This window comes from Salvelinus fontinalis, unplaced genomic scaffold (assembly GCF_029448725.1).
Source record: "Salvelinus fontinalis isolate EN_2023a unplaced genomic scaffold, ASM2944872v1 scaffold_0199, whole genome shotgun sequence".
In the NCBI taxonomy this organism is placed as follows: domain Eukaryota; kingdom Metazoa; phylum Chordata; class Actinopteri; order Salmoniformes; family Salmonidae; genus Salvelinus; species Salvelinus fontinalis.
In genome coordinates this window covers 119,535-135,967 of record NW_026600408.1, presented here as the reverse complement: position 1 = coordinate 135,967, position 16,433 = coordinate 119,535, and the positions used below count along the sequence as shown (strand labels likewise).

At 44.3% G+C, this 16,433-nt stretch overlaps 1 protein-coding gene and 1 non-coding gene across 2 annotated transcripts in view; both read right to left on the bottom strand.

The window, feature by feature from the left end:
• Window positions 1-9,903: 9,903 nt before the first annotated feature.
• The window catches only part of nop58 (NOP58 ribonucleoprotein homolog (yeast)), a gene marked incomplete in the record, with an annotated part of 21,082 nt that continues 14,552 nt past the window's right edge, over window positions 9,904-16,433 (bottom strand). Inside the window, 5 exon segments of the mRNA XM_055912681.1 lie at window positions 9,904-10,341; window positions 10,446-10,564; window positions 13,563-13,705; window positions 14,854-14,915; window positions 16,144-16,278. Coding sequence (XP_055768656.1) covers window positions 10,288-10,341; window positions 10,446-10,564; window positions 13,563-13,705; window positions 14,854-14,915; window positions 16,144-16,278 — 513 coding nt within the window.
• On the bottom strand, window positions 15,998-16,080 carry LOC129844369 (small nucleolar RNA SNORD11B). The gene has a single exon (XR_008757937.1). It is a non-coding gene; the product is annotated as a small nucleolar RNA SNORD11B (small nucleolar RNA).

Below are 16,433 nucleotides of genomic sequence, written 5' to 3'. Positions count from 1 at the left end.
TTTTATGACTTTACGACAGGTCATAAATACCTGGTACAAACTGCCATGCAGTATTGAGGGAGAGTCTACCAGAACAAAGCGCTTCTCTTAGTTCAAAACTCCTAATCCCCAAAATGGGAGAACTAAACAATATTTCTACTTTTGAGAATGTGGGCGTGGTCCGTGGACACTTAAGGGACAGTCATGACGAGTATGTTTCATTTGGTGATCTCACAAAGGACAGGACACACAGCATAACTATCTCTTCAAGTGTACATTTCCCAGCTGTCAGGTTGACATCTAAATCCTGTGAAACGTATGTGATTAAACATGAAACTATTTGTGAAAAGATGTCATGTGGTGTTAACCTTCTAAATGAGAAAATATGGGTTTTCATATAGTTAACCAAGTCAGTAACCACGCCCACGTGAGTATAGACATTACGTTGGCATCATGGACCGCCCATTTCTCTGAAGTGTATAAACCCACTCCTGACGAAATTCACATTAGACTAGAAAACATGCATCTGACGCTGTATGTGAAATGGTTAAGAACTACAATAGGCCACGGAGACCATGCAGTTTGGCTACACGGCTGGAAATGGTTAAACTCTGAGACTATCGAACAGGAGCAAATTCTAGACGACACGAATTACTAGTCTGCAGCTAGAAATTACGTAAACCTAGAACGAGCATACCGCCAACCGCCAAATCATCTATTCTATGAGAACATTTTCGAATGATACTCTGAAGTATCAATTCTAACCAGCTACAACCAGGAAAGACATGGTGACTTCTGGGAAAGTTAACCAGAGACTGATGAACTCTACAGGACGATCGAGTGATTCCAACAGAGAAGACAACGACATACGGGCGTAAATATATACATTGCAATTATTCTCGAATGAGCAGCCGTTCATGTGCAAAGGATTAGCATTTCAATGATTATCCGCTGTGTGTAGTGAATCCATTTTGTCTTTCCCGCTCTTTCTCAGTCCCCAACCCTTTCCTTTGTCTACCAAGCCGTCAAATCGACTTAGCCCACTAGGGACTTTTCTATCATTGTTAGTAACCAATGTCTACTGTTTGTTTGTTATGTACTTCTGTGTGATTATTTAGTTAGTAAATAGTTATGCCAATTTGTATATTATTGATTCATTATGGAAACTAGGGTTCGTGCAGATATCCATGGGTTTGTGATGTTCAGTAATGAGAACTGATGAGGTAACAATTAATAATCATTAATGGAAGACTAATTGATAATATATTAAAATATCTGAATAGTTATATTCGGGAAATTATAACTCGAAACATTTTCGCGTGGTGCCCCGACTCCCTAGTTAATTAATGTTTACATGATTAGTGTAATATCATAATTCAACCTAGAGAATTGATTTGATAATATACAGTCTTCACATTTAATGATAGCCCAGACACGACAACCCACTTCAATTTGCTTACGGCACCAATAGATCCACAGACGATGCAATTGCCATCACTCTGCACACTGCCCTATACCATCTGGACAAGAGGAATACCTCTGTAAGAACGCTGTTCATTGACTACAGCTCAGCCTTCAACACCATAGTACCCCCCAAGCTCATCATTAAGCTGGAGGCCCTGGGTCTGAACCCTGCCCTGTGGAACTGGGTCCTGGACTTCCTGAGGGGCCGCCCCCAGGTGGTGAAGGTAGGAAACAACACCACTTCGCTGATCCTCAACACTGGGGCCCCACAAAGGTGCGTGCTCAGCCCCCTCCTGTACTCCCCATTCACCCATGACTGCATGGCCAAGGACGCCTCCAACTCAATCATCAAGTTTGCAGACGACACAACAGTAGTAGGCTTGATTACCAACGATGACGAGGTGAGGGCTCTGGGAGGAGGTGAGGGCTCTGGGAGTGTGCTGCCTGGAAAACAACCTCTCAACATCAACAAAACAAAGATGATCGTGGACTTCAGGAAACAGGGTGCACCCCCTATCTACATCGACGGGACCGCAGTGGAGAAAGTGGAAAGCTTCAAGTTCCTTGGTGTACACATCACTGACTGACAAACTGAAATGGTCCACCCACACAGACAGTGTAGTGAAGAAGGCGCAACAGAGCCTCTTCAACCTCAGGAGGCTAAAGAAATTTGGCTTGTCACCTAAAACCCTCAAGTTTTTACAGATGCACAATTGAGAGCATCCCGATTGGGATGTATCACCGCCTGGTACGACAACTGCACCAACCGCAAGGCTCTCCAGAGGGTAGTGAGTTCTGCCCAACGCATTACCGGGGGCAAACTACCCACCCTAGAGGATACATTCAGCACCCGATGTCACAGGAAGGCCAAAAACATCAAGGACAACAACCACCCGAGCCACTGCCTGTTCACCCGGCTATCATCCAGAAGGAGAGGTCAGTACAGGTGCATCAAAGCTGGGACCGAGAGACTGAAAAACAGCTTCTGTCTCAAGGCCATCAGACTGTTAAACAGCCATCACTAACACATTAGAGGCTGCTGCCTATAGGCATAGACTAGGAATCACTGGCCACTTTAAGGAATGGAACACTAGTCACTTTAATGTTTAAATATTTCATTTTCATTTAAGTCATTTAGCAGACGCTCTTATCCAGAGCGACTTACAAATTGGAAAGTTCATACATATTCATCCTGGTCCCCCCGTGGGTATTGAACCCTGGTCCCCCCGTGGGAATTGAACCCACAACCCTGGCATTGCAAGCGCCATGCTCTACCAACTGAGCCACACGGGACCATAAATATCTGGGATTACTCATCTCATGTGTATATACTGTTTTCTAGAGTATTCTACTGTATTTTAGTCCGTTCCGCTCATCCATATGTATAGTCTTAATTCATTCCTACTTAAGTGTGTAATTGTTTTTATATTACTGCACTTTCGGAGCTAGAAGCACAAGCATTTCGGTACATCCGCAATAACATCTGCTAATCACGTGTATGTGACCAATAATATTTAGTTTGACAAGTCTCTGAATGTCCTTGAGTGGCCCAGCCAGAGTCCAGACTTGAGACCTGAAAAAGCTGTGCAGCGATGGTTCTACTCCAACCTGCCAGAACTTGAGGGAGATCTACAGAGAATGGGAGAAACTCCCCAAATACAGGTGAGCCAAGCTTGTAGCGTCATACCCAAGAAGACTCAAGGCTGTAATCGCTGCCAAAGGTGCTTCAACAAAGTACTGAGTAAAGGGTCTGAATACTTATCAAACTTTATTTGTCACATGCACCGAATACAAGTGTAGACCTTACTGTGAAATGCTTACTTACAAGCCCTTAACCAACAGTGCAGTTCAAGGAGAAAAATGTACCAAATAAACTAAAGTAAAAAATAAAATAGAAAGTAACACTAACATAACGAGTCTACATACACCAGTACTGAGTCAGTGTAGAGTCTACAATTGTTGCTTCTACATTCAACAACCCGGTCGCATTCCGCTTCGCTCCACTGGTAGTATCGCATTTCATTTAATTTCATTACAGTACAACGGTTTGATTTGTTTGATCTTAGCTAGCTACATAGCCGTCTTTGTATCAAAGATAATTGTGTAGTTTAGAGCAAATATCTAGGTTAGCTAGCCAGCTATTTTCGTCCTTTTAACGTAACGTAATCAACACTGCTAGCTAGCCAGCTAGCCACCGAATAGCAGCACTGTAGAAGCTATTACATTCAACGGAACGACTTGATTAGTGTAGTGTTAGCTAGCTACATAGTTGTCTTTGCTGTCTTTGTTTCTAAGATAACTGTGGAGTCTAGATTAATTATCGGTTAGCTAGCCAGCTATTTTCGTCCGCCGCGCTGCCGTTCTCCTACCTAGTCAACACTGCTAACACTGCTAGCTAGCCAACTTCTACCGAATAGCAGCACTGTAGAAACTATTACATTACAACGGAACGATTTGATTAGTGTAGTGTTAGCTAGCTAGTGTTAGCTAGCTACATAGTTGTCTTTGCTGTCCTTGTATCTAAGACAATTGTGTAGTTTAGACTAATTATCTAGCCAGTTACCGAGGTTACCTAGCCAGCTAACGAGGTTACCTAGCCAGCTACACTTTCAAACAAAGTCAACAACGCTTCCCTCCAGTCCCTCGACTTCTTGGCACTGACGGAAACATGGATCACCACAGATAACACTGCTACTCCTACTGCTCTCTCTTCGTCTGCCCACGTGTTCTCGCACACCCCGAGAGCTTCTGGTCAGCGGGGTGGTGGCACCGGGATCCTCATCTCTCCCAAGTGGTCATTCTCTCTTTCTCCCCTTACCCATCTGTCTATCGCCTCCTTTGAATTCCATGCTGTCACAGTTACCAGCCCTTTCAAGCTTAACATCCTTATCATTTATCGCCCTCCAGGTTCCCTCGGAGAGTTCATCAATGAGCTTGATAAGCTCCTTTCCTGAGGACGGCTCACCTCTCACAGTTCTGGGTGACTTTAACCTCCCCACGTCTACCTTTGACTCATTCCTCTCCACCTCCTTCTTTCCACTCCTCTCCTCTTTTGACCTCACCCTCTCACCTTCCCCCCCTACTCACAAGGCAGGCAATACGCTTGACCTCATCTTTACTAGATGCTGTTCTTCCACTAACCTCATTGCAAGTCTCCGACCACTACCTTGTATCCTTTTCCCTCTCGCTCTCATTCAACACTTCCCACACTGCCCCTACTCGGATGGTATCGCGCCGTCCCAACCTTCGCTCTCTCTCCCCCGCTACTCTCTCCTCTTCCATCCTATCATCTCTTCCCTCTGCTCAAACCTTCTCCAACCTATCTCCTGATTCTGCCTCCTCAACCCTCCTCTCCTCCCTTTCTGCATCCTTTGACTCTCTATGTCCCCTATCCTCCAGGCCGGCTCGGTCCTCCCCTCCCGCTCCGTGGCTCGACGACTCATTGCGAGCTCACAGAACAGGGCTCCGGGCAGCCAAGCGGAAATGGAGGAAAACTCGCCTCCCTGCGGACCTGGCATCCTTTCACTCCCTCCTCTCTACATTTTCCTCTTCTGTCTCTGCTGCTAAAGCCACTTTCTACCACTCTAAATTCCAAGCATCTGCCTCTAACCCTAGGAAGCTCTTTGCCACCTTCTCCTCCCTCCTGAATCCCCCCCCCCTCCTCCTCCCTCTCTGCAGACGACTTCGTCAAACATTTTGAAAAGAAGGTCGACGACATCCGATCCTCGTTTGCTAAGTCAAACGACACCGCTGGTTCTGCTCACACTGCCCTGCCCTGTGCTCTGACCTCTTTCTCCCCTCTCTCTCCAGATGAAATCTCGCGTCTTGTGACGGCCGGCCGCCCAACAACCTGCCCGCTTGACCCTATCCCCTCTCTTCTCCAGACCATTTCCGGAGACCTTCTCCCTTACCTCACCTCGCTCATCAACTCATCCTTGACCGCTGGCTACGTCCCTTCTGTCTTCAAGAGAGCGAGAGTTGCACCCCTTCTGAAAAAACCTACACTCGATCCCTCCGATGTCAACAACTACAGACCAGTATCCCTTCTTTCTTTTCTCTCCAAAACTCTTGAACGTGCCGTCCTTGGCCAGCTCTCCTGCTATCTCTCTCAGAATGACCTTCTTGATCCAAATCAGTCAGGTTTCAAGACTAGTCATTCAACTGAGACTGCTCTTCTCTATCACGGAGGCGCTCCGCACTGCTAAAGCTAACTCTCTCTCTTCTGCTCTCATCCTTCTAGACCTATCGGCTGCCTTCGATACTGTGAACCATCAGATCCTCCTCTCCACCCTCTCCGAGTTGGGCATCTCCGGCGCGGTCCACGCTTGGATTGCGTCCTACCTGACAGGTCGCTCCTACCAGGTGGCGTGGCGAGAATCTGTCTCCTCACCACGTGCTCTCACCACTGGTGTCCCCCAGGGCTCTGTTCTAGGCCCTCTCCTATTCTCGCTATACACCAAGTCACTTGGCTCTGTCATAACCTCACATGGTCTCTCCTATCATTGCTATGCAGACGACACAATTAATCTTCTCCTTTCCCCCTTCTGATGACCAGGTGGCGAATCGCATCTCTGCATGTCTGGCAGACATATCAGTGTGGATGACGGATCACCACCTCAAGCTGAACCTCGGCAAGACGGAGCTGCTCTTCCTCCCGGGGAAGGACTGCCCGTTCCATGATCTCGCCATCACGGTTGACAACTCCGTTGTGTCCTCCTCCCAGAGCGCTAAGAACCTTGGCGTGATCCTGGACAACACCCTGTCGTTCTCAACTAACATCAAGGCGGTGGCCCGTTCCTGTAGGTTCATGCTCTACAACATCCGCAGAGTACGACCCTGCCTCACACAGGAAGCGGCGCAGGTCCTAATCCAGGCACTTGTCATCTCCCGTCTGGATTACTGCAACTCGCTGTTGGCTGGGCTCCCTGCCTGTGCCATTAAACCCCTACAACTCATCCAGAACGCCGCAGCCCGTCTGGTGTTCAACCTTCCCAAGTTCTCTCACGTCACCCTGCTCCTCCGCTCTCTCCACTGGCTTCCAGTTGAAGCTCGCATCCGCTACAAGACCATGGTGCTTGCCTACGGAGCTGTGAGGGGAACGGCACCTCAGTACCTTCAGGCTCTGATCAGGCCCTACACCCAAACAAGGGCACTGCGTTCATCCACCTCTGGCCTGCTCGCCTCTCTACCACTGAGGAAGTACAGTTCCCGCTCAGCCCAGTCAAAACTGTTCGCTGCTCTGGCACCCCAATGGTGGAACAAACTTCCCCACGACAGCGGAGTCAATCACCACCTTCCGGAGACACCTGAAACCCCACCTCTTTAAGGAATACCTAGGATAGGATAAAGCAATCCTTCTGAACCCTCCCCTTAAAAGATTTAGATGCACTATTGTAAAGTGGTTGTTCCACTGGATGTCATAAGGTGAATGCACCAATTTGTAAGTCGCTCTGGACAAGAGCATCTGCTAAATGACTTAAATGTAAATGTATATACAGGGTGTACCGGTACTGAGTCGGTGTGGAGGCTATATACAGGGGGTACCGGTACAGAGTCAATGTGGAGGCTATATACAGGGGGTACCGGTACAGAGTCAATGTGGAGGTTATATACAGGGGGTACCGGTACAGAGTCAATGTGGAGGCTATATACAGGGGGGTACCGGTACAGAGTCAATGTGGAGGCTATATACAGGGGGGTACCGGTACAGAGTCAATGTGGAGGCTATATACAGGGGGTACCGGTACAGAGTCAATGTGGAGGCTATATACAGGGGGTAACGGTACAGAGTCAATGTGGAGGCTATATACAGGGTGTTACGGTACAGAGTCAATGTGGAGGCTATATACAGGGGGTACCGGTACAGAGTCAATGTGGAGGCTATATACAGGGGGTACCGGTACAGAGTCAATGTGGAGGCTATATACAGGGGGTACCGGTACAGAGTCAATGTGGAGGCTATATACAGGGGGTACCGGTACAGAGTCAATGTGGAGGCTATATACAGGGGGTACCGGTACAGAGTCAATGTGGAGGCTATATACAGGGGGTACCGGTACAGAGTCAATGTGGAGGCTATATACAGGGGGTACCGGTACAGAGTCAATGTGGAGGCTATATACAGGGGGTACCGGTACAGAGTCAATGTGGAGGCTATATACAGGGGGTACCGGTACAGAGTCAATGTGGAGGCTATATACAGGGGGTACCGGTACAGAGTCAATGTGGAGGCTATATACAGGGGGTACCGGTACAGAGTCAATGTGGAGGCTATATACAGGGGGGTACCGGTACAGAGTCAATGTGGAGGCTATATACAGGGGGGTACCGGTACAGAGTCAATGTGGAGGCTATATACAGGGGGTACTGGTACAGAGTCAATGTGGAGGCTATATACAGGGGGTAACGGTACAGAGTCAATGTGGAGGCTATATACAGGGGGTACCGGTACAGAGTCAATGTGGAGGCTATATACAGGGGGTACCGGTACAGAGTCAATGTGGAGGCTATATACAGGGGGTACCGGTACAGAGTCAATGTGGAGGCTATATACAGGGGGTACCGGTACAGAGTCAATGTGGAGGCTATATACAGGGGGTACCGGTACAGAGTCAATGTGGAGGCTATATACAGGGGGTACCGGTACAGAGTCAATGTGGAGGCTATATACAGGGGGTACCGGTACAGAGTCAATGTGGAGGCTATATACAGGGGGTACCGGTACAGAGTCAATGTGGAGGCTATATACAGGGGGTACCGGTACAGAGTCAATGTGGAGGCTATATACAGGGGGGTACCGGTACAGAGTCAATGTGGAGGCTATATACAGGGGGTACTGGTACAGAGTCAATGTGGAGGCTATATACAGGGGGTAACGGTACAGAGTCAATGTGGAGGCTATATACAGGGTGTTACGGTACAGAGTCAATGTGGAGGCTATATACAGGGGGTACCGGTACAGAGTCAATGTGGAGGCTATATACAGGGGGTACCGGTACAGAGTCAATGTGGAGGCTATATACAGGGGGTACCGGTACAGAGTCAATGTGGAGGCTATATACAGGGGGTACCGGTACAGAGTCAATGTGGAGGCTATATACAGGGGGTACCGGTACAGAGTCAATGTGGAGGCTATATACAGGGGGTACCGGTACAGAGTCAATGTGGAGGCTATATACAGGGGGTACCGGTACAGAGTCAATGTGGAGGCTATATACAGGGGGTACCGGTACAGAGTCAATGTGGAGGCTATATACAGGGGGTACCGGTACAGAGTCAATGTGGAGGCTATATACAGGGGGTACCGGTACAGAGTCAATGTGGAGGCTATATACAGGGGGTACCGGTACAGAGTCAATGTGGAGGCTATATACAGGGGGTACCGGTACAGAGTCAATGTGGAGGCTATATACAGGGGGTACCGGTACAGAGTCAATGTGGAGGCTATATACAGGGGGTACCGGTACAGAGTCAATGTGGAGGTTATATACAGGGGGTACCAGTACAGAGTCAATGTGGAGGCTATATACAGGGGGTACCAGTACAGAGTCAATGTGGAGGCTATATACAGGGGGTACCAGTACAGAGTCAATGTGGAGGCTATATACAGGGGGTACCGGTACAGAGTCAATGTGGAGGCTATATACAGGGGGTACCGGTACAGAGTCAATGTGGAGGCTATATACAGGGGGTACCGGTACAGAGTCAATGTGGAGGCTATATACAGGGGCTACCGGTACAGAGTCAATGTGGAGGCTATATACAGGGTGTTACGGTACAGAGTCAATGTGGAGGCTATATACAGGGGGTACCGGTACAGAGTCAATGTGGAGGCTATATACAGGGGGTACCGGTACAGAGTCAATGTGGAGGCTATATACAGGGGGTACCAGTACAGAGTCAATGTGGAGGCTATATACAGGGGGTACCAGTACAGAGTCAATGTGGAGGCTATATACAGGGGGTACCGGTACAGAGTCAATGTGGAGGCTATATACAGGGGGTACCGGTACAGAGTCAATGTGGAGGCTATATACAGGGGGTACCGGTACAGAGTCAATGTGGAGGCTATATACAGGGGGTACCGGTACAGAGTCAATGTGGAGGCTATATACAGGGGGTACCGGTACAGAGTCAATGTGGAGGCTATATACAGGGGGTACCGGTACAGAGTCAATGTGGAGGCTATATACAGGGGGTACCGGTACCGAGTCGGTGTGTGGGGGTACAGGCTAGTTGCGGTAATTTGTACATGTAGGTAGGGGCGAAGTGACTACATGCGATGTCAGTTTTGTATAAATGTGCACAAATTTCTAAACTTGTTTAGCTTTGTTATTTTAGGGGTATGGTTTGTAAATTGAGGGGGAAACTATTTAATCGTGTTGGAATAAGTCTGTAACGTAACAAAATGTGGGAAAAGGGGTCTGAATCCACCAGAGCTGGAATGAAGGGAAATACCACTGACTGAGAAAATGGATTTAATCACTTCTGGACAAAGACTTGTGGGAAACAGACAGCTTTAAAAAAGGCACGATGTTAAACCAGTGGAGAAAGTGTTTCAACAGGAACATTGATACCTGATATTATATACAGTCTATTGGTTTTTAACTGGTTATTAATAGAAGGTTCCAGTAAACTAACAGGTTCATCTTCAACTCCAATCAAACAGGAGGATTTATACGCCATCGTCAAGTGTCATTCCTCATCCTAACGGATCAGCTGCTGAAATAACCTCCGTCTCGAGTTCTCTGGTCTTTAAAACGGCTGATACATGAGTCAGTCCGGCCCTGGTAGATACAACGACAACTAAAAGTCCTAATATAATACAGTTTCTCCCCGACCAGATCATTCTCCCTCTTCCTCCTTGACCTTTTTCTTCTTTTTCTTCTTCTTTGACGACTGTAAATCACAAGAAATAACAAAATGAGTATGTATGTTCAGACAGAACGTCTTAGATGAGCAGGAATATATATTCTGGAAGCATGTCCCCATCAGCTACGTACTTCCTCTGTGGGAGAGACGGTCTCCTCTTCCTCTTCCTTTACGTCCATCGCCTCGGCTTTCTTGGACTTCTTTTTCTTCTTCTTGGGAGTTTCTTCTGCTGCCGTTGACGCCTCTGGTTCTGAATGAAAACAGAAACCACCGTGAGACGATAGAAGATGGTTGAGAACCGGTCTCATGTTATTGTGTTATATAACAGGATGGTGTATTATGGTCTCATGTTATTGTGTTATATAACAGGATGGTGTATTATGGTCTCATGTTATTGTGTTATATAACAGGATGGATGGTGTATTATGGTCTCATGTTATTGTGTTATATAACAGGATGGTGTATTATAGTCTCATGTTATTGTGTTATATAACAGGATGGTGTATTATGGTCTCATGTTATTGTGTTATATAACAGGATGGATGGTGTATTATGGTCTCATGTTATTGTGTTATATAACAGGATGGATGGTGTATTATGGTCTCATGTTATTGTGTTATATAACAGGATGGATGGTGTATTATGGTCTCATGTTATTGTGTTATATAACAGGATGGTGTATTGTGGTCTCATGTTATTGTGTTATATAACAGGATGGTGTATTATGGTCTCATGTTATTGTGTTATATAACAGGATGGTGTATTATGGTCTCATGTTATTGTGTTATATAACAGGATGGTGTATTGTGGTCTCATGTTATTGTGTTATATAACAGGATGGATGGTGTATTGTGGTCTCATGTTATTGTGTTATATAACAGGATGGTGTATTATGGTCTCATGTTATTGTGTTATATAACAGGATGGTGTATTATGGTCTCATGTTATTGTGTTATATAACAGGATGGATGGTGTATTATGGTCTCATGTTATTGTGTTATATAACAGGATGGTGTATTGTGGTCTCATGTTATTGTGTTATATAACAGGATGGTGTATTGTGGTCTCATGTTATTGTGTTATATAACAGGATGGATGGTGTATTGTGGTCTCATGTTATTGTGTTATATAACAGGATGGTGTATTATGGTCTCATGTTATTGTGTTATATAACAGGATGGTGTATTATGGTCTCATGTTATTGTGTTATATAACAGGATGGTGTATTATGGTCTCATGTTATTGTGTTATATAACAGGATGGATGGTGTATTGTGGTCTCATGTTATTGTGTTATATAACAGGATGGATGGTGTATTATGGTCTCATGTTATTGTGTTATATAACAGGATGGATGGTGTATTATGGTCTCATGTTATTGTGTTATATAACAGGATGGATGGTGTATTATGGTCTCATGTTATTGTGTTATATAACAGGATGGTGTATTATGGTCTCATGTTATTGTGTTATATAACAGGATGGTGTATTGTGGTCTCATGTTATTGTGTTATATAACAGGATGGTGTATTATGGTCTCATGTTATTGTGTTATATAACAGGATGGTGTATTATGGTCTCATGTTATTGTGTTCTATAACAGGATGGATGGTGTATTATGGTCTCATGTTATTGTGTTATATAACAGGATGGTGTATTGTGGTCTCATGTTATTGTGTTATATAACAGGATGGATGGTGTATTATGGTCTCATGTTATTGTGTTATATAACAGGATGGATGGTGTATTATGGTCTCATGTTATTGTGTTATATAACAGGATGGTGTATTATGGTCTCATGTTATTGTGTTATATAACAGGATGGATGGTGTATTATGGTCTCATGTTATTGTGTTATATAACAGGATGGTGTATTATGGTCTCATGTTATTGTGTTATATAACAGGATGGATGGTGTATTATGGTCTCATGTTATTGTGTTATATAACAGGATGGTGTATTATGGTCTCATGTCATTGTGTTATATAACAGGATGGTGTATTATGGTCTCATGTTATTGTGTTATATAACAGGATGGTGTATTATGGTCTCATGTTATTGTGTTATATAACAGGATGGTGTATTATGGTCTCATGTTATTGTGTTATATAACAGGGTGGTGTATTATGGTCTCATGTTATTGTGTTATATAACAGGATGGTGTATTATGGTCTCATGTTATTGTGTTATATAACAGGATGGATGGTGTATTATGGTCTCATGTTATTGTGTTATATAACAGGATGGTGTATTGTGGTCTCATGTTATTGTGTTATATAACAGGATGGTGTATTATGGTCTCATGTTATTGTGTTATATAACAGGATGGTGTATTATGGTCTCATGTTATTGTGTTATATAACAGGATGGATGGTGTATTATGGTCTCATGTTATTGTGTTATATAACAGGATGGATGGTGTATTATGGTCTCATGTTATTGTGTTATATAACAGGATGGTGTATTATGGTCTCATGTTATTGTGTTATAAAACAGGATGGATGGTGTATTATGGTCTCATGTTATTGTGTTATATAACAGGATGGATGGTGTATTATGGTCTCATGTTATTGTGTTATATAACAGGATGGATGGTGTATTATGGTCTCATGTTATTGTGTTATATAACAGGATGGATGGTGTATTATGGTCTCATGTTATTGTGTTATATAACAGGATGGTGTATTATGGTCTCATGTTATTGTGTTATATAACAGGATGGATGGTGTATTATGGTCTCATGTTATTGTGTTATATAACAGGATGGTGTATTATGGTCTCATGTTATTGTGTTATATAACAGGATGGATGGAGTATTATGGTCTCATGTTATTGTGTTATATAACAGGATGGTGTATTGTGGTCTCATGTTATTGTGTTATATAACAGGATGGATGGTGTATTATGGTCTCATGTTATTGTGTTATATAACAGGATGGATGGTGTATTATGGTCTCATGTTATTGTGTTATATAACAGGATGGTGTATTGTGGTCTCATGTTATTGTGTTATATAACAGGATGGATGGTGTATTATGGTCTCATGTTATTGTGTTATATAACAGGATGGATGGTGTATTATGGTCTCATGTTATTGTGTTATATAACAGGATGGATGGTGTATTGTGGTCTCATGTTATTGTGTTATATAACAGGATGGTGTATTATGGTCTCATGTTATATAACAGGATGGTGTATAGATATAGATAGTGTAGATAGTATATTATAACTAAGAGTTACTCCACTGACCTTCCACAGGTTCTTTCTTGGGTTTCTTGGTTTTGACTGTCACCGGTGTGGCCACCTCTTCCTCCTCCACTTCCTCAAACTTCCTCTTCTTGGAAACAGAGGGGAGGGTGGAGTCTCCGGAGGGGTCGTACACCTTCACGTCACTATGGAGACACGACAGAACGTTAGTTACCAGTACAGTTGGTAATTAGTCGACGGTCGATTGATCGAAAGGCTGTTGGTCGACCAAGATGGTTTTTTAGTCGATCAGTAGCAAGTAAATTTATGGCACACGAGACACCTTTCTGATTCGCGGTCATCTCAGTGAATTGTTTGTGTTTGATTGTTAGTGTACATCAATTCCCCATTATATATATATCACCAGTACTACATTTACCCTTCATTCCTATCATTTACAATCTACAATGTTTGTTGATGGTAATTTAAGTTAAGGCAATTGATGTATGGATGAAGTGAAGAGTGGGTTCGTGCAGATAACAAACAATTTACGACGTTTGGAATGAGACTAACGTGAGGTAAACAATAATTAATTAATCAGAAGACTAAGTGAGCAGATATTAAATATCTGTAAGTTACATTAGGAAAATTATAACTTTGTAATCTGAATATTTTCCTTGGTCCCCTGACTTCCTAGTTAATTACCGTTACTTGATAAATAAGTCATCAGTTTAATGATTCCATAGACACGACACGGTCGACCAAGATTTGTTGTCGGGGACAGACGGTTAGTTACTAGAGAGGCGACAGAAGGTTAGTTACCAGAGAGAGGCGACAGAAGGTTAGTTACCAGAGAGAGGCGACAGAAGGTTAGTTACCAGAGAGATGCGACAGAAGGTTAGTTACCAGAGAGAGGCGACAGAAGGTTAGTTACCAGAGAGACGCGACAGAAGGTTAGTTACCAGAGAGAGGCGACAGACGGTTAGTTACCAGAGAGGCGACAGAAGGTTAGTTACCAGAGAGAGGCGACAGAAGGTTAGTTACCAGAGAGAGGCGACAGAAGGTTAGTTACCAGAGAGAGGCGACAGAAGGTTAGTTACCAGAGAGAGGCGACAGAAGGTTAGTTACCAGAGAGAGGCGACAGAAGGTTAGTTACCAGAGAGACGCGACAGAAGGTTAGTTACCAGAGAGAGGCGACAGACGGTTAGTTACCAGAGAGACGCGACAGAAGGTTAGTTACCAGAGAGAGGCGACAGAAGGTTAGTTACCAGAGAGAGGCGACAGAAGGTTAGTTACCAGAGAGACGCGACAGAAGGTTAGTTACCCAAGATAGTAGTCTCCAGGTGTAACTCACCTCTTGTGTTGGTATTTGTCAGACTTCGCCATGGCTTTACCTGTTCCACTGATTCTTCTGATCTGAAGGGAGAAACCAGGGTCAGCACAATAGTAGGGGACCGGTAGAATAGGAGATGAGTAGGGGACTAGCATGATATCACTGTTTAACTTCACTAGGGTAGGGTGCAGCATTTTGGAATGAAAAGCGTGCCCAAATTAAACTGCCTGCTACTCAGGCCCAGAAGCTTGGACATGCATATTACTGGTAGATTTGGATAGAAAACTCAAAAGTTTCCAAAACTGTTCAAATAATGTCTGTGAGTATATCAGAACTGAATTGGCAGGCGAAAACCGGCGAAAAATCGATCCAGGAAGTAGGAATTTAAAATGTTTGTAGTTTTCTATTCAATGCCATTACAGTATCCATTGACTTATGACTCAAATTGCAGTTCCTATGCCTTCCACTAGATGTCAACAGTCTTTAGAAATTGTTTCAGGCTTGTTTTCTGAAAAATGAGGAAGAACAGTCTGAATGAGTGGACCTTGAAGTTTCAGAGCTTTTTCATACGCCCGACCGAGAGTGTGCGTTTCTTGTTTACCTTATATATTGACGACGTTATTGTCCGGTTGAAATATTATCGATTATTTAGGCTGAAAACAACCTGAGGATTGAATATAATCATCATTTGACATTTTTCTATGAACTTTACGGATACAATTTGGATTTTGTTCTGCCTGTTGTGACTGTTTGAGCCTGTGGATTACTGAAGAAAACACAATGGAGGTTTTTGGATATAAAGAGACTATCGAACAAAAGGAACATTTATTGAGTAAATGAATGTCTTCTGAGTGCAACCATATGAAGATCATCAAAGGTAAGTGACTCATTTTATCTCCATGTCTGACTTGTGTAACTCTTCTACTTGACTGGTTACTGTTTGTAATGATTTGTCTGCTGGGCGATGTTCTCAAATAATCGCATGGTATGCTTTCGCCGTAAAGACTTTTTGAAATCTGACAGCGTGGTTGGATTCACAAGAAGTTCATCTTTTAAACTATGTATAACACTTGTATGTTTACAATGAGTATTTCGGGTTTTTGAATTTGGCGCTCTGCAATTCCACTGGATGTTGGCCAGGTGGGACCCAAGCCCTAGTTAATAACACAAGCTCAGATGAGGTAGTGACTGAAAAGCATCAGGTAGTTTCAGGACTGTTGACATTGGTCATCATCATCACTGCTTGGCATCTCACGTGGCCCGGTTGTTGTTTTGGGTCTCTAGCAGTAAGGGGCAGAGAGAGCTACTTACTCCCTTCTCCTCTAGGTGGCGTAGTCTGGCCTCCAGCTTGGCGCGGTTCTCCACTCCCATCTCAGCGTTTGTGTCCTCTCCCAGGGCATCGTAGCGGATCGCCAGAGATGCTTTGGCTGCCAGCATCCTGGAGATCTGAGAGGAGAGAAAGAAGCTATATTAGAACATGACAGCAGTACTGTAGTGGGGAGACACTGATTCTAGTGATGGCTGGGACATGACAGCAGTACTGTAGTGTGTGGAGACACTGATTCTAGTGATGGCTGGGACATGACAGCAGTACTGTAGTG